Raw genomic sequence first — 21,880 nt, 5'->3', positions numbered from 1 at the left:
ACATTCACATATTGGTAGTGTAGTTGGTTTTCTGACCGCTGCTTTCAGTATGGTTGTCCATTTAAAATAAACAACTGAAATAACCTACTGAAAGCAGTGTGAAATATAGGGAGAGAGAAAAGAAATAACAGCAACAAAAAGTTGTCCTTGCGGTGAACATGGTTTTATTAGCTAATTTTGCCGTGGACTTATATGACTGTAAAACTCTTTTGTGCAGACTTCTGTAAAGCTGTTGTATTTGTGAAGAGCCGAACATTTTCAAACTACATTATTTCAAGATTTGTACTAATAGTTGCTAAGGTATATGGCTGCTATTGTAAAAATGGACTAGTGTTAATTTCTGCATGGATGATAACAAGTATTTAGTTTCCTGAGCTTCAGATATTATACCGTGAAATGAGACTCCGTGTCACATGGTGGCTAATCCAGTCATAATAGCTGGCAACTTGTGTATAGACGCCAGGGTGACCGGCCTCCCCACAGTTTTCACCCCAACTCACAACACCCCAGACATACGCCACGTTTTCTGCATCAAAGCAGACCAGGGGACCTCCTGAATCACCTTTGCAACTGTCAATGGATCCATCATAAGTACCTGCAGCAAGAGAGGGGAAACAACAACAACTCAGAAGTAAGTTTATATGCAAACTAGCACACAAAGTAGAGCTCAGGTGGCATTTTAGATCCATGTCACTTCCAGGCAGGTGCCTGCCTAACAGTCACTAGTACTTGAAGTTCCCAACCTCTTTGATCTACTACTTCCTAATTATTTTGAAGTGCAGGCCTCTTTATAATTTTGGCTGGGCCAAAAGCTCATTTGCTTTCGTGTCAGGAATGTGATTCTTGTTGTATATTGTGTAACAGAGAAGAATTCAGATGTATCATATATTATATCATTAGAAGTAGCTTATAAAAAGGGGACAGAAAGTAGAATAAAAAGGTAAGATTATTAGACTGATCCCTCTGGAAATTAAGCTATAATATGCATGTTCCTCTACATCTGCTATTGATGTCCTTTCTACCCAGTAATACGTTGGCCAATTTCCTCTGAGCTATGCAGAAGCAGAAACCTCAAAATTTATTTCTCTACAAGCTTTATGGCAAAAGGTGGGCAGGTCCACGGATAGTACATGAATGATGAGATACAGGAGTGTGCAGCTGTGTTTAACTGGAGCCCTTGATAGGGCACTTGAAGTGCAGACCATCTGGAGCACCAGGTGACAGCTCTGAGACACAGCATATGGGCTATGGTGCTGTCTTCAAGTTTCTGGGATTTTGAAACTACTTGTTTCCAATTTAGCAAATGTAGTGGTTGTAAAAATAATAATAATAATTTAAAAATAAAAGAGGAAAGAATATCATATTGGCAGAAATTTTATAGAGTTGGAATACAATTTATGCTTTGTCCCATAGACTCAGTGGAAGTGTGTAAAGTTGTCTTTCACTCCTTTCTACTTGGTTGATAGACCTAGTATGAAGGAACCCATACTGAGCAAGATTCCCCATGTTTTTAAATATGTAACCTCTTTCTTGAGTCTCTGCATTACTGAGAAAGAGTTTTGTGAGTATTTCAGGATTGGAAAGACTAATAACAACAAAACTAGATTTTGTTGCCCTTACTCAGTTGCACTAACGTTACCTTGTTTCAGTAACTTCAGCAGCTACCAGTCCTTAATTCCAAAATTTATATCTGCATTCACATTGTATTGAATTTATTCACAAATGGTTAAGCTCTTATATACAGTTTTGATTTGTCTTGTTATGGAGTTTGTTTAAATCCTGCCTTTACTTCAGAGTTAAAGAACGGTTGAAACTATCTGTCCTGTGAGTTGAAAACTCATTGCTCTTTAAGACATGTGTTTGGCAATACCTTTTGTTACTTGAAAAGCAAAAATGTGTACTCAAAATGCTTATTTTAGCATTAGGAATGACAACCAGCTTCCTGGCCAGACTAATCTTTGTTTGAAAAGTTTATAGTATTTTTCCTGGGGTGTGATTTAGTGGTAGAAAACATCTCAACAGATGAGTAGTCACATGCTAGTCTGCAGGATTGTGAATGTGCTCCAAAAAAGGCATTTGCTTTATTATGTTCCTGAACCAGAATAAAGTAGAGGTAGGAGTAAGTTCAGTGGGCTGTAAAGTGCTTGTGTGTTTAGAAAACGTGACTCCAACTGTGTGCTGAAATTTGCGTACAATCGCTGAAACTTGGCATACTGTCACAATAACTGTTTATAATTAGATAGTTAACAGCAGATGACTGTAGGCTCCAGTGGCTAGTGCTTTGCTAATGACAACGTTGTTGCATTTGATTTATTGCATTTTTCAAGTCTAAAAGATTTCCCAGTCAGACCTTAAAAACTGTGGGCATGATGGTAAGGAAATTATAGTAAGAAAATTCATACTTGCCTGCACATGCCATTTTTTGTAAAAATCGGCCTGGATACATTTCAGAACAATTCTGAAATAAATTAACATTTCCCCATTTGAGCACGTATTGTTTGGTATATCCTAGAAAAGAAAACAGTAAACTTTTTCTAAATTTAAACTGATAAATGTGTATGAAACACTTTCAATATCATAAGTTGAATGGTATAGATTTGCTTATTTATTGAATGTAATCTTAAATATTATAAACCAGGTACCTTAATCTGCTGCTAACACTCGCCCCACATCCATTGCCCATATGTTTAAAAATAAAAGCAGAGTGGTTAAATTGTAGTATTAAATGCAGTAGTTTCATTTTTTGTGATTTTTACTCCTTTCCTTTGTTATTTTCTTCATATTTTTTTTTCCCCATGTTTTCCATACCAGGGTTTCCAGATGCTATACTACTGGGAGACCAGTATATTGTTTTCTTTTAAATGGAGAAATGACTCTGATCATCTTTGTTACCTCTCTTTCTCAGAAAGATGAGAGGACTGGAACTTGCAGATACAAGTGAGCTATGTAGTACAAGGTTAAGAAGAGGCCCTGTTTTGGTCTATGTTTGGTGGTAATTCTCAACTTTGTATTTTGTTTATGAACTGCTAGTGCTCTTATGCCTGGCTGCAGTCATTCTGTGATAAAAACCAACTGCTTCCAAAGGCTTTGAAAGCGTGACTGTGTTGGACCTAACCTTCATTGGTTGAACCTATGCATGGTTGAGATGAGATGTGCAGAGCTTCATAACTGCTGATTGCATCTCAGATCCGTTTGGGCAGGGCACAGAGGTCTGGCTGTGACCATGGGCTGTTTGTTAAATACTGTTACCAGGTTTGCATAGATAAACCTAAGATAAATATGAGACTGGTAATTACAGTGGCTTCTTCTGGATGCCTCAGAGGTACTAAACAGCTCTTGTCTTCTTTGAGAAGCATGTATAGGTGCAGCACAACAAATAAGTTTTTTGCTTATGCATATGTTGTCTGAATGCTGCCATCTCACTCCTGCTGTCTCATTCCTGCTCTCTCGCTGCACTGTGCTGACACAAATGTGCTGCTGTGGAGTCAGGCTGCAGATAAAACTGTAAACCAAACATTGCCTTTTATCAGGCTAGTTCTCAAAAAGGTGTCCTCCAAACCAATTTACTGGGACATTACAAAAAAGAGAACTGACAGCCAAATGCCAACAGCATGTGTTTGCTGTGCTCAGCCTCTTGCAAGTGCTGTGTGTGCACCACTCTTTAGCCTTCTCAGTATGAGAGCTGACCACTGTTTGAAAAACATAGCTAAAAATAATACATTCTGGTAGTAAGCACTGAATCAAATACCTTTCTCTAGTCCCCATCCAGAAACCTTGCATTTATCACCAGCCTTGAACATATGCTCTGACCAGGGGATGCAGGCAGGTGTGCTGTATTTCAGGGAGCACTCTCCTTTTCCGTGACCTTTCAGCTCCAGCAGAGCAATGTCATTTTCATATGTTGCAGCATTATAGTTCTCATGGATTATCAGTTGCTTTAGTCTGTAAGTGTCTGTCTCCCTGTCATACTGTATTGTATCCAGCAGCCCAATCCAGACACGGTATAGATGAACTCGAGTTGCTCTGGAAAAAAAGCCAATGAAGTAAAAAATATGTTTTGGTACATTACACAAGCACTGTATGTTTCAATTAGTCATAAATTTTTGCATTTTACAAAGTTTTCATAGAATAAAAAATCATATTATACACTATACATATTATATATATAGTTTCTTTCTGGACTTGCATGTCCAGATTGTTCTGAAGCAAGGCTGGTGACGCTTACTGCTGAGCTGAAGTTCCTGAAAATCCTGCAGGTAAGACAGAAAGACTGTATTAAAGGCCAGTGTGTTAAGTGCCTCCACAAAGGGAAAGCAAGGCTTATGCCTCTGATAGCAGATGAAGGAAGAATGAGCAAATACACCTGGAACACTGGGCTAGGTTAGGCAGGTCTTTCCTGCCCACTCCTGCTGGCACTGGGGAATGTGTGGCACCAGGGACGTTCCTGGAGGACAGGTGCTAGACCTTCCCAGTGCTGAGAGGAGGTAACTCATAATTATGTTTTTGCTCAGTGACAAAATACTTTGCCTTTGAATCCCTCCCATTGTTAATGTGAGCAAGTCAGTGATTTTAGTTGATTTGTTAAATGGGCAAGTAAGAATTAACAACCTAGTAGCTGAGAAGAGCAATAATGCACAGATTCATCTTTTCTACTTTGCAAAGAAGTAATTTCTCAGGTTGTTGCTTTTACCTGACACAGTGTGCAGCAGTCAGAACCCAACAGCCACCAATATAAACCCCTCCACAGTACACTGTTGCACCTTCAGTGCCAGTGTCTTTAATTGCCACTTGCCAAGGGAATTCACCCTATTAAAATGACAGAAACCCAAATAATAAGAAATTATCATTGTGCTATTTTTTGTGCATAAAGGGAAACACCATATCACTTCATCTCCGTGACAAAATCTATTAAGAAATTATCTGTAATTTGGGCTCTGATACAAAGGCTCTGTATTCTAAACTACGGTAACTTTTTTGTTTTCTGACATTATGCAGTGTCTCCCTTCCTCCAGCTTTCTGTCAAGAAAATCCTGAAAAAAAATAGATGGAAGATCTGATCTGGTATGATCAAACATTACATTTATGACTATAATTATCATACATAGTATAGTGTTAAGTATTTTGCTGGATCGTTTTCAATGCATACTTGCACTGTAATGCTGGATTTTGTAGCTTGGTGTTTTACCTTATTAACTGTGCTTCTATTTATATTCATTCAGTGCAATGTAAAATATGAAATTAATGTTGTAACTGACTTTGTTATTTCTGTACGTTTTAACAGAAGGACAGTAATGAAATTTAAACTGTTACTGAATGAACACATGAGCCTATATTTGTAAGGTTTGTGTGTGGAAGGGAGGGAGGAGGAAGATGGAGGGATATTATTATTTTTTACCTTCCTTGCAATTTGTCCACCTATGATTCTTTTCCGTCGAGTTAATGTGAGATTTACAACACCACAGTTTATTTGGGGAAGGAACGTCTTTGCCAGTTTTCTTTCTTTAACAAAAAGGAAAAATGTGTCTCAGAATTCAAGCATTCATTTTCTCTATTTGGAGACAGACTTATCTTTACACTGAAATCATGAGTGCTGTGAGTATGCAAGTAGCTAGGAAAGCATCTGTTTTTCTTTGAAAATTACTTCTGTCTTAGCATCACATTATTTCTCTTTATTTTCCATTGCTGACAACATTCAGGTAAATAATTTCAAAGCAGTGGCCATAGACTTGCTTAGAGTTTACCTCTTTCCGTTGCTAATGCACAGATGTGGATCCTGAGGCAGGATGAATTATTATTATTGTTATTGAGATTAGTGGAAATAGTTAAATCCCAGAGCGTGTACTACTAAACCACAAAGTCCATGTATGAGTGTTGCAGGTCTGGCTAACTGGCTGGTAGCTAGAAAGCCACTAAAAAGAGGGTATGCAGGGTTTGTGGGGGGTTACTTACCTGCATCCATACTGTGATTTTCGTCATGTTTTGGCTTGCCTGTAGTGGAATAATAGAATACTAAGAATATTGACAAATATTTACAGCGTTCTATTACTTAAATGTTTAGTGGTGTACCAAAATCATGGTACATTTTTAACTGGATAAGGTGCATACCATTTCACACAGACAGCAATACTCTATAAGCGTGGTGCCTGCTGTTTCCTTTCTTCCTAGGCACTCTGCTGCCACAGCTTACAAATGATCTGCATCCAGCAGATACTCATTTATAACCACATGATACCTACTCTTCCTTCTTCTTGTCCAGAGGACCTTTCTGCAAAGAAACCCTGCGAAATGGCCTCCTTTGGTTTTTTTTGTTTGTTTGTTTTTAATCTCTAAAGCAATAGACCGCTCTCCTCTACCAGGAAACACCAGAATTTCTTCCTCCTGCCCCATCAATCCTTTGGAGCTTTCTAAAGCCCAAAGGAGCATTAGGCAAAAAGGTAAAAGGATACATATTTTTTTCTTTCCAATTTAGATGCTGCTGCTCTGTACTCCGTGCCTCCTTTAACACTTACTCCTTTTAAGGGTAAGGGAGGGTATTCAACACAAGAGGTAAACTAAACGCTTCCTGAATCTGGTTTGTCAGCTTTTATTCAAACAAAATACCCATTGAATTCACTTCCTAAATGGAGGCTGAGGATTGGCTCTGTTCTCATGTTACTGACAGTAATGTTTACTTCTAGGGTTCAGTTTACCTTTACCAATTACCATGTACCAAAAATGTTTACTTTTTGGCTTTACACTTTGTCTCTTATCTAAAATATTCTAAGTTCAAAACAAAACAAGGTATTTTCAATGGTAAGGAGAACAGTACAGATGAACTATTATATTAACAAACTAGTTAAATTAATTCCTTATACACAAGGAGGTTCCTGCATGCTCCATCTACATTTTCTTCCCTAAAACAGGATACCAATTTGATAGATGTTCATGCATGCAAAAGTCGTAATCTGCTTTAAGCCTCCTAAAACATCATCTGTTTCTTCTGTCCTTTAGTTTTCTTGCCATTTATTTCTGGTAGGAAGGGAAGGAAGAGTATGTAACCTTTTGTTAGTCTCCTAGTAAATGTAACATAACATCAGGAAGACTAATTCTTGCATGCATTTTGGTTTTGTTAATCTGACAAATGACTTAAGAACGTGCATTGTGTAGTCTGTAGGTTTAATTTAGCATAACAAAAGTAAAAGAAAGAAAAACACATCTTAAAAGGAAACCTGAACAGAGAGCTTGAGCTTCATCCTCTCCTGTTAGGCAGTCAATTTCTTTGTTACACACATTCTTTTTTGGAATACAGATATTTGATCGACAGTGGAAACTGTTGTTTCTGCATTCTGTAATATAACAGAAGTAAAATGGTAAAGCACGGGACTATATGATTCAGTGGCCTCATGTAACTAGAGAGCTTCTTAAAAAATAAACCCGATAAAATATCCATGTTATGGGGGACTTTGCTATTTATAAATAGATCCTGAAAGTGGGGTCTGTAAGTGTAAAATGATGTGAATACTTGACTCTGCTCATTTTACTGTCTTGGTGTTTTAAAATTTATGCTATTAAGAAGGATCTCATTTTAGTTTAAGATAGTTCACTGAAAAAAACCAACATGGTTTTGTTTGATTACTGTCAGTTTTGCCCTATTTGAAAATACATTTAATTCTGTGTAATACAGTTGGGTTTTTTTTCTTTGTTTTTGTTTGTATCAACAGCCTCCTAAATCTCATTATTTTTTTATTATTGGAAGAAATCCAGATCCTCAGAGATCAGTTGCTTGCTTTGGAAAATTGCAATATTTATATTAGTATAATTATCTAACTATAGAATCATAAAACTTTTTTGTACTTTCCTATACAGAAACTATAGTTTTTTTGTTTGTTTGGTTGTTTTTTTTGCTTTTTTTCACAATAGAGACTTTATTATTACATCACTGTAAGAATTAATTTTTTGTGGATATATTTTTGCTGAAATGTTCTTTAAACAGCTGAGAAAATAAATTATTACCTTTACAGCACAGTTCATCACTTAGGTCTCCACAATCATTTATACCATCACAGGTTTTAGTCACAGAAATGCACTTGTCATTTGCACAATGGAACTCATGAGCTGAACATTCTGTGCAGTGAGATGAAAATGAAGTTAGTATAGAAATGACTGTAGGTTCACAACTGCCCAAGGAAACACTCAGCATACACCTTTTATTCACTCAGTTTGACCTGTCAATAGTAGGCAACTTAAGGCCTAGTTGAGTAAATAGGAATCTTTTTTTTTTTTTTTTTACTGTTTTCATTGCCTCCTCTTCAGACTTTCAATGTGACTATGTATTTTCTCCCTCCAACTTTGAGTGACCTGGCAAAAGAGAATTTTGTTTCTTCCAAACATGGATGAAAGCAGAAATGTTAGCGTGAGTTGATCTCCCAAAAGCAAGAACAAAGGAAGAAGTAGGAGGTTGTCATCTGTCTCCTCATCAGTTAACCTAGGAGAAACAAAAGTCGTGGGATGTAATATGCCTTGGAAGGGAAGGGGGAGCAGCCAGAACCATGGGTGAAATTTGTCCACTTTTGGGTAGTATCTGTCAAGATATTCTAGGAGCAACAGTGCATTATTTTCCAAAGTCATAAACTCAAGATTGCCTCAGTTGTCTTAAATGTTTGCAAAAGGATTATTTAAAAAAAAAGATAAAAATTAAAAGATTTCATTGCAGGTTTGTGGTGGCTGAGATTTCAGCAAAATATATCCTAAGTTTATATATTTCAAATAAACTTAACATGAACAGCTTTTAGTAGATTTAAAGCCAAAAAATCCCTACTAACCTCGGAGAGTTTTCTGGCACTGGAGGCTAACAAATCCCTCATTACTAGCTCTCAGTTTCTTCTCTATGTAACATTCAGCAAGACTTGTCTCTAGGCCTCTGCAAGTTATTTGGAAGCAGTGTGATGGTTCTGTGATGTTGTAGTCAGTGTGGTAATATTCAGCACCTCTGTAAAGATACAAATAACAGTAACAAATTCTGTAATTTCACAGTGGATTGTCCTCTGCTTTTATTGTTTAGAATTTATATGATTTTCCCCAGTGTTAAGGAACTTTGATGGCTAAAGCAGCTTAAAAAAAAAAAAAACAGATTTCCCATGGAGTGTTATAAGGGTAAGGAGGAAAGTAGGAGATATTTACTTTGAAAGAAAAAGTTAAACAAAGTGCCAGTTTTTGCCAATTCCATCATAGAACTGGCACTGAATCTGTGCCACTCTCATCTCAGTTACTGTGTATGGCAATAGATAGAAACCATCTTGCATGAGGTTGAGTACTGGTGGTGCCATCAAAACCAATGCATATTGAGGAAACTCAGGCTACTGCAAGATTGGCATTCATTAATCATCTGAATGTAATCCTCTACCAGTGTGTCTCTCTTCTCTCTTAAGAAAATAAGGAATGAGTAAATAAATAACTGGAAAGACTTGCAATGGGAGTCAAGGGCTGAATGCTCTGTCCCAGAACAAACCTCTCTCTATGCTATCTAAAGAGGTATGAATCAGGGCTGGGAAATATTTAATCCTCATCTATAGGGAACAAATGTAGGCACTGTGATAGCATTCTTAGTCTCTGAGAGGCAGTCCTATGTGGCTCAGTCACGCTATTGTTTTAAATCATTATGTACAGGATATAGAGTTGACAGTTCATGATGACCTCACTGTGTAAATCAGATCATTGGTATGGACTTGGAAAAAGAACAAGCTGTTTGTGGCCTCAGCTGTTTCTGGTGGGCAAAGCAAAAAATGGTGATGAAGGGTCAAGGGATGAAGGAAAAAATACTGTGTTCTGGTTCTTGTTAGTCTGGCTGCTGCAAGTAGCAAAACACAGCTGTACTGTTTGGCCAGCCAGTTTAAGAAACTTTTCCCTACGAGCAGTTAATTGATCACAGCCATTTGGGGATCAGCCATCTATGCACTTTCCCTTATACAGACTTGAGAGAAAACTCATCTATCAGACTTCAACTTTATTTTAAAAGTAAAATACTAATCGTTTGAACAGTTGTTATTTGTAAGAAAATGCAGAAATCTGTTTTGGCTTTTGCTTACAGGAAGCTTTACTGTAGCCGATATATTGTTCATGGATTTTCTCTTAATAGTTGGCTGACTGACTGACCCTTATAGAAGCATCACTATTCGTTCACATCCATTGCAGTCACAGAGAGAGAAATTCCCCAAACTTACAATTCAAAGCCAAGGTGTCTGCAGGCCACGTTTGCTTCATTCATAGTCCACATACTCTCACATACGAAAAGGTCCTCGTTATTGACAGGTTTTACTTGAAGCAAATGTGAATCCTTATAGACCAAGGAGATTTTAAATGTTTCTAAAAATAAATAAATAAATAAATTGCATACAAATTTGTATTCTATAGATGTATCTATTGGAAAGACAGCACAGGAAGAAACCAGACCTAAAGTATGTTGTAGGTATCCAGAGTTCATATGGAATGAACAGCAGGTTGGGAATCAGAAGCTTGAGGTATCACTGCAGATTTTTCTGAGAACTGATGTTACGGCTTTGAGCCTGATGCTTTTTAAAAATATACCAGCTTCAGAACAAACGAAGATAACAGTTCCTGCCCTGGAAGCATATTTGGAGGTCTTCTGAGGAAAGGTTGCATCTTAGTGTAAGACTTTTGTTAGAGCACTTTCAGTAATCAAATGAATGACTGATACATTTTGAAAAAAAAAATAGATCATAGTACCTGTGGACATGCATTTTCCCTTGTTCAGAAACTTTGCTTCGGGACGTTGACACTCATAGCTCTTTAGGTGGCAGTAAGTATGAAACTGCTTTCCAGTGGTAGAACAAACTGAAGTGCCATTCTTTGGACACTGGTAGGGAAGCTTACAGAGACATTTTCCCTCCACACATCGTTCCCATGGGTCACAAAAAACTTTCTTACAAGACTTGTGTGTGTATCTGTTGCTTAAACAGTCTTCTAGGAGGTAAGTAGCTCGCTCAGCTGGCTGACTGTCTTGCTCAAGTGGCTGAGCAGGCTCAACATATGAAAACTGTTCTGTATTATTAGATGCTGCATTCTGCAAGGCACAAAATAAAAAACAAAACAAAACAAAACAAAAGCAACCCAAAACCAAATATTGAACAGGACTAGAGATGGCACTAGCAGTTCTGCAGATCCCCTGTATACCTCAGCAAAGTGATTGTGAGCCTTTTCCTATCTTGTAAGAAATGAAAGTGCTAAATATCTGTAGTGTTTTTCCCCTTGTCTTTGAGATATCCACCTTTCTGTTTTTCTGGATTTTTTTTCTTTTCTTTTTCAGATCATTCACCTGGTATGATTTTCACTATTACTGGTCACTCACAAACTATACTCTTCAAAAATCAGCTCAAGTGTGCAACAGAAGATGATAAACATTTCAAGCCAGTGGTTTATAGCACACCACAACAATGGAACCGTAAGCAAATTAAAATATAAGGGGACTTAACAGAATCACACAGAATGGCCAGGGTTGGAAGGGACCTCAAGGATCATGAATCTCCAACCTCCCCTCCCCCCCCACCACAGGCAGGGCCACCAACCTCCACATTTAATACTAGACCAGGGTGCTCAGGGCCCCTTCTAAGAAGAAAAATAAAATTAAAAAAAAAAGAAAAGTAGGAACTTGATTTTTTTGAAGACCTTTTTATTGTCTCAGTTGACTTTAGCCAATAACTACTTAGAAACAAATAAATCTAAAATTAATGATTTGTTTCATTGCAAGTAACACATGTAAGTATCTTCAACAAAAGTTAAAATTGAATTCCCCTCCCAGTCCATTTTGTTCCCGTATCTTTGATAGCAGTGGGTTTGCAGTGTGGTTTCTGGTTGTTACAGACTGCAAGAAGTGCTCCTGATCCTTCCATCTGACTGACTGTCTCTAGGTAAGTGATAACACCTATCCCTGCAGCTCTCTGCTTATTCTGTTGCTGCCTGAGTGCTTTTGTTCACTAAGATCTGAGGGTAAGGGGAATGTTGAAACGTGAAAAATATGTAGCTAGACTTAGAATAAAGATGAAAAAGAAATGTCAGTTGTCAGATGAGATTTATCAGCTTTGAGTGCATCCACTGAATCAACAGAGCCAAAGTTTAAAGTTCTCATGAAGAAATCCTGGCCTAAGTAAAGGCAGTGGGAATGTTGCCGGGACAGAATTTAATCCGAGCCCCTCCCACCCTTTTAAAGGCTGTATAATCTTAATAAATTCTTCCTGTTCTTCTCAGGTCAGTAGAATCCTATGCATTATCTTTAAATTTACATACCAAACTCTGAGCCAGACCCTGCTTGGCTTAACTCCCATATTGCACTAGTTGTTTCTCCTCAGTTTTGACTGAGTAGCAACAGAAGGTGCTGATCTTTATCTACGGGTTTTTCTGAAAAGCTCAGAGTTTGCTGAACAAGGAGCCCATCAGAACTTCCTGAGAGGCTTTTGCCAGAAGGGATTTTATAACAAAAGCTTTCTGAGCTGAGCCACACTTGCAAGTTGGGTTTAGCATAGGATCCCGATTAAAAGATTTTCCAGAAGCTTGTTACTGTAAACCTCAGATAGAACCAATATATGGAGGAGAAACAGCAAGATTCAAATTCTCAAACTGGACTAAAACGTACAAAATGCAAATGCTACAAAAGGAAATAATTTTAAAAAATCTATCTTTCTGTTTTTATAATAATAAACAGTTTTAACTGTTCAGTTTTTTTGTTTGTTTGTTTATTTCTAAATAAGTGGATACCACAAACGGGACAAACAATCAGTTCTTACCTTTGCTCGACAGAAAGAAAAGAAAGAGAAGCAAACCAAGAAAACCGCAACCACTCTCATGATGAAGTTTTATCTCTTTGTAGAGAAATTCCCCTGGCCGGGATTTTCCCAATAGCCAGTTGTTAGGTTTGTGTTTAATTTTTAACCATTGGTAAAACACTTTGAAGTGGACTCAGAAACAATTACAGGAGCCTGGAATATTAACGGATGAGTCTGATATCTCCACGCAGATCCCACCCCATTTAACCTGTTATACAGTACGTAGAGACCCAAAGGAAAGCCCTTGAAGCCAGCGATTACAAGGCAGTGCTCAGCAGGGTCTCGCTCCCCTGCTGTTACCAAAGCAGACCGACCGAGCGGCGGGGCCGACTTCCTGGCAGCAGGCAGCCGGCTCTGCAGGACGCTGTCAGGGTAGATGTGTTTTTAGGTGAGATACGTCTGTCTCCGTGCCGGCAAGCAGGCAGACAGACAAACGGAAACAGCAACGCTACTATCTCCGTGCGAGAGTGTAACCAGCCGACATTTGCTCAGACAACTGCTGGGGCAGCGGGCGCTTTCCAGGAAAACCGCAGTCTCACCGGTACCACGGATCTCCAGCCCCTGCGAAGGCCCATTTGCGACAGTGCCGCTAGGCGCTTGTTTCTCCTTTACGGCAGGATGGCTGCTTTTCCGGCGCGTGACGATGAGGTCATCAGGCGGCGCTTGTATGGACGCTAGGTACGCACGTGTGCGGGGCTAGGGTTTATGGTGCGGGTTGGGGCGTGCGCGGGCGTCGTTAGGGCCGTTAAAGCTGTTGGTCTGCCTTCAGGGTCCGGCGCCGCTTCCAGGGAGGTCGTTCTTTGGGAAGCTGGCGGTCCGGCGCCTCTCCGTGGGCCGCGGAGTATGATGCTCGACCCTGATATGTCCCGTTCCTCATGATGGATAGGCATTGCCGTAGAATGGTTAAGGTTGGAAAAGACCTCTGAGATCGTCTAGTCTCACCTTGCCCACTAGCCGAGTCCCTCAGTACCACTTCCACACGGTTCTTCAGCTCCTGCGGGGACGGTGACCGCCACCTTCCTGGGCAGCCTGTGCCAGTGCCCGACCACTCTTTTAGAGAAGAAACTTTTCCTAAAATAGGCGGTGTTTAATGGGGGAACTTGATTATGGCTTACCTGCATGTTTTCAGTCGGGGCTGAGGTGGGTAACCATTAAACAGGACCATCGGGAGACCTTGATTCAAACAATATGTTAAACAACAAATACGTACTTCTTAAACCGATTTTTTGTCTACAATGTAGGAGGCAGTAGAGAATGTCTTTTCGTGGAAGAGGAGGTGGTGGCGGAGGACGAGGAGGTGGTGGAGGAGGAAGAGGAGGAGGCGGCTTTAATCGTGGAGGAAGTGGTGGTGACAGAGGTGGCTTTAATCGTGGTGGGCGAGGTGGCTTTGGACGGGGAGGTGGACGAGGAGGCTTCAACAGAGGCGGATATGACCAGGGCCCTCCAGAGAGGGTAGTTTGTAAGTTATTTGCAGAGGCTGTAATCATGTAACTTGCAATGAGTGTTTAAGATATTCAGTTTGTTTGTTCTTTATTTCAGTACTGGGAGAGTTCATGCATCCGTGTGAAGATGATCTTGTTTGTAAATGTAAAACAGAAGAAAACAAAGTTCCATATTTCAATGCACCAGTGTACTTGGATAATAAGGAACAGATTGGCAAAGTGGATGAAATTTTTGGGCAGCTACGAGACTTCGTATCCTTCACAAATCCTGTTGGCTTCTTCAATGGGTTTGCTCTAAAATATGAAAATATTTAATTTCCTTATTCTACTTCATATGCTTAAAACAGGTTTAGAACACCCTTCTGATCTGAATTTATTAATTTGCAGATTTACTCTTTTCACCAGTGTTACTCAAAGTTCAGAAACTTTTTTTCTTCTTACAATAACAACCAAGAAATATAAAGGGAGCTCAAGTGTAGTTTGCGGTTCCTTAGCTCCTTGTTTAATCTTGAGTATTGTTGAACAGTCAGCCAGCAGCTTACCATCCTTGCACAACCATCCTTGCACGCTTGAGAACCACAGGATCCATAGTAGTTTGTGGAGTTACAGAGAGCATCCACCGTGTTGCTGTAAGTTGAAAGAAAGCTTGTGGTTGGGTTGAGCAGCCCCTGCTGGCCTGTTTCTTTCCACAGCAAGGCAGATGTACAGGCCAGGACAGTCATAGCAAAGCTACTGTAGAATCCACATTGTTCTGGATAAGTCTGAGAGACAATCAGTTGTCAAACAAGTTTGTTTCTTTATGGTTACATTTTTATGTATTCTTTTCTGCTGGTATGTTTATGCCTCAATACATGGGAAGGAAAAAGTAATGTTTGCATGAAATGTTGTCTTTGTAACTACGAGGAAAATTAGAAACAGTTATTCCTGATCATTAAGTTGTAATTTTTCATTTGTAGTAATGATGTTTAGCTTCATTTATGGAATATGAATTTAGAAAATGTCTGAAGTGTGTAGATTCTTCCATGTAATAATCAAATGTGATACTTCTCATTTTTATTCCTGGTGTGTTCCTTAAAGAAGCTAACAGTATTTTTCAGTGAAACTGTCTGAGAACATGAAAGCTTCTTCATTCAAAAAAATGCAAAAGGTTAGCTGATCTCAATAACTATTTATTCTATTATGTGTCATCAGTTAGATATGTAATCAAATAGATAATTAAAGCTTTATTAAGAGATTTTACTGACTTTAAAAGCTAGCTGTCCTTTGAAAATGTTTGTTTATTCATCCTTTTCACTTTTACATCTGCTATGCACTTCCCTCTCCTAAATAACAAAAAAAGTGAATGAAACTTAATAAATATGTATATCATATGTATTTTAATAACTTCATAACACTGATTTATTTTGCATATGATTTTTTTTACTTGGCTTTTTGCAAAGGGCAATTTGACATAATCAGTTAAGACGAAATTGTGACTGTTTGTTAAGGATTTAACCTGGGTTTTCTCAAAGCCTAATAGAACTTTCTTCCTGCAGTTTTACATTGATCCAGCAAAGCTGCTACCCCTTCAGAGATTTTTACCAAGGCCTCCTGGAGAAAAAGGTGCTCCTCGAGGAGGTGGTAGAGGAGGACGTGGTGGAGGACGTGGAGGAGGAAGGGGTGGTGGTAGAGGTAAGATCCCAAGAATGAAAATTGCAGAAAAAGTTATTCCATTTCTTCGTTTTTGGTGAACTTACCATTACATACTTGAATAAACACTTCTATTGCAAAGAAGATAGGCACTTCATAGTTTGATAATTCAGTTTATGTTTGATAACTCAGTGGAAGAGACAGTGATACCTTTCCAAGGCAAGAGCTAGTTTCTGTAATGCAGAAAAGGGAGTACGCTGATCTGTAACCAAGACAGGAAGCATAACTATTAACCACTTTGTGGTAAAAGATAGTGGATAATACCCATTCAAAACAATGAAAGCAGTATTTTTACTGTGTTCTAAAATGTAGTTTGAACAAAATACTTGAAATGCGATGTTTGAGAGAAGGGGTAACTGATCTAGTAGATCTCATCCTTTACTTTTTAAGCACAGTCTATGGTGTACTCAGTTAAAGTAGAATTCTCACCACTCTGCCACCTTGTGTGCAAGGAGGCACAAGTATGTAAAGTTTTTTCTTTTATTGTTTTGAAGATTTCATATGTAATAATTGTGGTTAACATTTTTAATGACAGCTAAAAATTATCTTGAAGTTTTATTAATGCATTAGTGTTTTAGACATTGGATACTAGATATTCAGCACCACCTAAAATGCTGCAGATGGTCCTCAGAAGAAAGAAGGTACTAGGATGAAGCAATTGGCTCTTTCTGATTTGGTTTGGATTTCCTAACTGTCAATTAAAGCTGTTGTTATGTATAACAAAATTTACATGCTCCAGAAAGTGTAACTTGTTTCCTACATTCAGGAGGATTTGGAGGAGGAAGAGGTGGAGGAAGAGGAGGAGGAGGAGGATTTAGAGGTGGAGGAAGAGGAGGAGGAGGATTCAGAGGAGGAAGAGGTGGTGGAGGAGGTTTTAGAGGTGAGTGCGCAGATGTATTTTTTCCATAATAAGAATGGCTCTGTTTCTAAACTTTTAAGTATTAAACAGAATGCTGTATTTTCTTTTCCTCTCATATGGGTGTTCATAGTTTTATGTAAAAACTTGATGTGCTTCACACTAACTCGTTTAAACCAAAGTTCAGTGTTTTCTGTTTTTTGATGCTTTTTAAAGACCCTGCTAGTTTCTACATGAAAAGGGACTATAAGAACAGACAGCAATGATAAATTGTTTTATCAATTCATGCAGTTTTATATCTATATTTTATTTACTGAAACAGCATCTAAGATAATTTGAATTAAGTATCTATAATAATGAATTAAGTGACCTTTTTCCCTCTTAAAATAGGGAGAGGACATTAAAAATGGAGCAATGAGAATCTTCCTGCTGACTTACCATGTTACCTGCAGAAGTGAAGAGCAAGGAAAAAAGTTATAAAAGACCATGAAAAAGTTGTTTGTAAAGAACTGGAAGCTATGAAATGACAGTTAACAACTGTCAACAACCGCGGACAAAGTGTGTAGCCCTTGGTGAAGAATGAAAGACTGCTCAGAACATACTTGAACTTTTTTAACTAAGACAGAGTTCGTTGTTATTCTTAAATTGTTTGTTTCTGGCAAATGACTTAGTCAGTGCTTGACTTCATGTTGGAGTCTGGAGTAAACAATCAACTGAAACTTTTTTTTTTTAAGAAAAGCCCCCTTGGGTTCACTGCATGCACATCTGTCAGTATGAACTTGTTACCTCTGTGTGATTTGGATAAGATCCCTTGTTCTCATTGTTTTATATGGAGTCTTTTGGGTCACCCTAAAAAGGAGATGTGATTTAAATAACCGTTATGGACCATTTTTTACAAACTAAACTTCAGGGTTTTTTTTTTTTTTTGTGGTTAGAACTTTTTTAATGCGTAAAAACAAATATGAGGAAAGGAAGATAGCAAATAATATTTTGTAGATTTTTCTCTCTGAATCTTAATGAAAGCAAAGGCATTAAGATACACTCTTAGAAGATATTATCTGATGAGTAATACAGACTTAATTCCATTCATAGGTCACCTAATTGTATCTAATTTCACTGATAATAAAGTTGCTAAGAATTTTTAACTGCTCCCCTCTTCCTCTTAGCCAGTTTCTCTTGAGGTTTTGATGTCCTGGCAGATCACCTCTGTTGTGCTCTGAGCTTGCTAAAATGAAATAACTCATTGTTGTGGAAATGCTGAATTATGGCCTGAACCAGTGATTGAACACCTGGTGGGAAGGCAGGGTCAACCCAGGGGAGCTGAGGTACATGCAGAAAGGCAAGAAGGGATGGAGCCAGGATCCACCCCTTCCCCAACCTCATTTAAGGATTGGCAGTGGAGGTGTGGGTATCTTGGTGGAGATACCTGCCTCCCTGAGGCCTTCTAAAGATAAGTGGCTTTTTTCCTTAGTTTCTTTGTCCATGGCTGCTGCATTTGGTCTTGTCCTCATTTGCTGCAGCCAACAACTTTGCTACCCAGCTGTTATCGTTGTACTTTTCATCACAGCACAGCATTACACCCATCATAGAGCTCCTCTGTATGTGGTCCTTTCAGTTTAGTGTTGCTTTAAAAATAAGTGGGAAATTCTGCATGAATACATTCCCAGTCTCTTAAATCGGATTTATTATGAGGGCTGTTGAAAAGCTAGTAAGTGTCTCTTAAAGCACAGAGAATCACCTTGTCATCTATATTCAACTTTGGAAATTGAGTAAGAATAGGAAAGAATCTGTCTCATTTCATCAGGAGCAGGGAGTCTATTGGCAGATCTCATACCAAGCATTTTTGAGAACAGATCTGTAGATTAATTGACATGAAAATTCTGAACATCATGTTTGACGTGGGTGGGAAATATATTTCAGAACTGATCATGCTGTTGTACTTTTAATGACCATGATTGCTGGATCCATTAGGCTTGTTCTTACCAAAAGAAACAGGTAATTTGTCAGTTCTAAAATTGGACGAACTACTAGTCACTAACAAACACAACTCTTAGTTCTGAATTATTTCTGAAACAAAGCTTGAGCAAGCTAGCAAGAAAGCTTCAAGAACTCAGTTGCCTAGTCTGAACACCTGCTCTATGTAGGACAGCAATTAAAAAATGTTTAGAAGAAACATCCAATTTTCTATTAGATCTGCTTTTATGAGAAGAAACCAAGTCTATTCGACCACAACATCATCAGGAATTATAGAATAGCAGTTATTTTGTTGGTGTTACTATCCATTTAACTTTAATTAGGTCAATTAAATACGGACCTTTAGAAGTATTTAGTCTTTTGTTACTATGTATTGCAAGGTCTATGGAGGTAGGGCTCAGACTTGAGATATTGTAGAATTGTAGCAGTTGTAAGCTGTCTCTGTCATACCACATTGCAACTGTATCACCAGTGCTTCAAAACCATGTTTGTAAATGCGTTCTCTGCAACAGTTGCATTCTTCACCAATGCTTCTGTGCCTAGTTGTGGATAGCTGACTTAGATCTTTCTTTATTCTTCTGGCTTTGGAAGACTGGGATAATGCAATCCTCATTCTTACACCTAAATTTGTGCTCCGTGCTGCTGTTCTTGCTGCATGCTTTAGAGATGCACTTTCTCCAAGGGTATCAAAAGGCTGGCTGTCTGGATGTTACCTTTCAATTGCACTGACGTGGCAACTGACAAAATGCCATGTTGCAGCCTAGAGCAAGAAGTGAATAATTTGAATCTTACAGCAGGTGGAGTCGTGAGTCATACTCAAGTCTGAAGCCACTGAAAGGCAAAAGCCTTGCACTTTTGTACTGGTGCAGTTACATTCAGTTTGGCAAAGCAATGCCTTGGCAATAAATGGTATATTGAGAAAATCAAGGTTAGTATGTGAAACAGGGCAATGATTTGGAGGCCCCTTATCAGGGCATCTTGTTAGTCACCTGGAGGTCTCTCTACAGAATCAAACTTTTTAAAATAACAGTTTAAATCTAGAGACTGGGTGTGTGAGAAATTAATAATTTATTAATTTGTCTGCCTTTGGTTTTGAACCATTTAAATGTTTGTGGAGTTAAGATTAAAGGGAAGTACTGCCCTATACAGCCCTCTAGTGTTGATGCACTTTAATGAATGTGGGAGGATTTTTTTTTAAAAAAAAGCAAGCAGTATTTCTACTTCTACCATGTGTGGATTGAAATATTTTTTTAAATATTTTACGTATAAATATAACATTTACAACTTGCTAAACCAGGTAATAAATCTTGTGTTGCCCCATATCTGTATAGACACCTACAAATTGAAGGATTGACTCAAATATAAACTACACTATTTTTGTACTGATCAGAGCCAAGTCAAAAGGAAAAACTCCATAATTCAAGGGCATTTGTTATATCTTAATAGTGAATTAATTGCTTTATATTTTGACTTTGTTTTATAAACTGCAGTTTTCTAGGGGAGAAGAAAAAAGCTTTTCTTTTTTTGGAGATGTGCCTGGATTACTTAAGTTGTAGGAGCTGGGGGTGTTTAGATTGCAGAGGAAAAGGCTCTGGGGAGACCTCATTGCAGCCTTCCTGAACTTGTAGGGAGCTTAAAAGCAAGAGGGGGAGCAACTTTTTTCTTGGTCCAATAGTGAAAGGACAAGGGGGAATGACTTTAAATATAAGACGGAAGATTTAGTTTAGGTGTTAGGAAGAAATTCTTTACTCAGAGGGCAGTGAGGTACTGGCAATGGGGCCCTGGGCAGCTGAGCTGGTGGGGTGGCAATCTTAACCAAGGCAGTAAGCATTGCAAGCTCTGACTTCTATGCAAGATGCATGATTGGAAATGCTTATGAAAATATTGCCAAGGTTTCAGGGGAAGTAAGTAAAGATATCAAATTATCATTATGCTTTTATCTTTCAAGATGGAATGATTAAATACTAGGAAAGTAGATTCATCACTGAACAGATAATTTTCCTTTTCAAATCCCTCCCACCCTGTTCCTGCCTAATCCTCTTCTGACAGGGAAAATGCCTCATTGATACAAGTGCCCTGCAAGCTAAGGGTGAGTGTAGTTCTATGCTAGTAAAATGTTTGCTGGTAGTGTTGTGATACGTGATCTGTAACAGTGATGACTGATTGTCATGACTGCATAGGTTTTATACCAAAATTTGCTCAACTATAGGTTGAAATGGATGAAAAGTAGAGGATGTCTATTTTAAAAAGCTGAGATTGGATGGGGAAAGCTCTGTGAGTGTTTAATGGGTTAGAGAAGAGAGTAGCTCTTCGGGTATATGACCTTCCTATGGGATGGCTTTGTTCCTCAGTGCTGTTTGGGGCAGTAAATCCTTCCTGCTGCTCGCACACATGGTCTGAGCTGCCTGTGAGCTGCAAGTAGAATTTTTATATCGCTTTTATATGTAGTATGGGTACAAATTGTTTGAAGGGGAAACAGTGGTAAAGGCCTTTGATTGTGTTGATGCTGCATGTAAACTCTTTGGGCAAAGGTTTGTTGCAGCTCATATTTACACAGTATTTTGTAAAAGGCCTTTGTGATCTCCCTCTAGCATGCTGCTACCTCATAACCGAAGAAACAAAAGCTATATCACCTTCGAAAAATGCTCAATAATTTTCTGTTTAAGAAAACTTGCCCAAGCCTACCTGAGTAAGTCTGAGAGAAGGAGAGTGTTCAGACTTTATGGCATGTTCAACACCCATTTTCTGCAGACCAGGAGATTTTAGAGATGTGACAATTTTCCAAATGTCAAGCTTCACTTCAGGAAATACTGGATTAGGTTGTTGTGTCTGCCATTGGTTTGAGTGTTTCAATTAAAGTAAGAATCTTGCAGAGGAAAAGGAAGTATTTAAAGGTTTGAAGGGGTGGATACAGTCAAGGTATTTTAATGAAACTGACATTTGTGTTCTTGCTATGGTTGTGTTCTCTGCGATGGTAGGAAGTAATTCCAAACCAGGCTGAAGGCCAACTAACCAGAGTCAACTTTCTCCTGAGGTTTCTCAGGCGTTGCACAAGAGATTTGAAGTAAAAAAAAGTTTTGGGGCATGTGACTGTTAATCTCTTT

General features: G+C 38.5%; 2 protein-coding genes across 3 annotated transcripts; one reads left to right on the top strand and one right to left on the bottom strand.

The window, feature by feature from the left end:
- Nucleotides 1–141: 141 nt before the first annotated feature.
- On the bottom strand, nt 142–12,913 carry CFI (complement factor I). The gene is made up of 12 exons (XM_042870552.1): nt 12,777–12,913; nt 10,723–11,059; nt 10,200–10,341; nt 8,802–8,968; nt 7,993–8,103; nt 7,209–7,325; nt 5,950–5,988; nt 5,396–5,499; nt 4,691–4,806; nt 3,749–4,023; nt 2,407–2,508; nt 142–595 (listed from the first exon to the last, which is right to left on the bottom strand). Exons 1-12 carry the CDS (start codon nt 12,834–12,836, stop codon nt 378–380), a joined length of 1,788 nt encoding a protein of 595 aa, XP_042726486.1. The 5' UTR covers nt 12,837–12,913; the 3' UTR covers nt 142–377.
- On the top strand, nt 4,679–17,947 carry GAR1 (GAR1 ribonucleoprotein). 2 transcript variants are annotated; one of them, XM_042870553.1, is made up of 10 exons: nt 4,679–5,061; nt 11,303–11,437; nt 11,857–11,903; nt 13,433–13,493; nt 14,057–14,274; nt 14,355–14,509; nt 15,345–15,404; nt 15,793–15,928; nt 16,713–16,826; nt 17,193–17,947. In XM_042870553.1, exons 5-10 carry the CDS (start codon nt 14,070–14,072, stop codon nt 17,204–17,206), a joined length of 684 nt encoding a protein of 227 aa, XP_042726487.1. In that variant the 5' UTR covers nt 4,679–5,061; nt 11,303–11,437; nt 11,857–11,903; nt 13,433–13,493; nt 14,057–14,069; the 3' UTR covers nt 17,207–17,947. The 2 variants fall into 2 exon arrangements, with proteins under 2 accessions (XP_042726487.1, XP_042726488.1); XM_042870554.1 differs by lacking the exons at nt 4,679–5,061; nt 11,303–11,437; nt 11,857–11,903; nt 13,433–13,493 and adding an exon at nt 13,556–13,955.
- The last annotated feature ends 3,933 nt before the right edge of the window (nt 17,948–21,880 follow it).

Source organism: Lagopus leucura, unplaced genomic scaffold (genome assembly GCF_019238085.1).
Source record: "Lagopus leucura isolate 7727_CA_CO unplaced genomic scaffold, USGS_WTPT01 Super-Scaffold_100004, whole genome shotgun sequence".
NCBI classification, from domain to species: domain Eukaryota; kingdom Metazoa; phylum Chordata; class Aves; order Galliformes; family Phasianidae; genus Lagopus; species Lagopus leucura.
Note: the sequence above shows the minus strand (reverse complement) of the source record. Positions and strands in the feature narration are given on the sequence as shown.

Bases quoted from the DNA above. Each gene is read 5' to 3' on its own strand.
- CFI (XM_042870552.1), bottom strand. From the start codon at position 12,836: ATGAGAGTGGTTGCGGTTTTCTTGGTTTGCTTCTCTTTCTTTTCTTTC. The intron at 7,326-7,992 runs GTAATAATTTAT...GTTATATTACAG, and splicing joins TGATGAACTGTGCTGTAAAG to AATGCAGAAACAACAGTTTC. The intron at 4,807-5,395 runs GTAAAAAATAAT...TCATTTTAATAG, and splicing joins GTGGACAAATTGCAAGGAAG to GGTGAATTCCCTTGGCAAGT.
- GAR1 (XM_042870553.1), top strand. From the start codon at position 14,070: ATGTCTTTTCGTGGAAGAGGAGGTGGTGGCGGAGGACGAGGAGGTGGT. The intron at 14,275-14,354 runs GTAAGTTATTTG...TCTTTATTTCAG, and splicing joins CCCTCCAGAGAGGGTAGTTT to TACTGGGAGAGTTCATGCAT. The intron at 14,510-15,344 runs GTATCCTTCACA...AGAAGCTAACAG, and splicing joins TTGGGCAGCTACGAGACTTC to TATTTTTCAGTGAAACTGTC.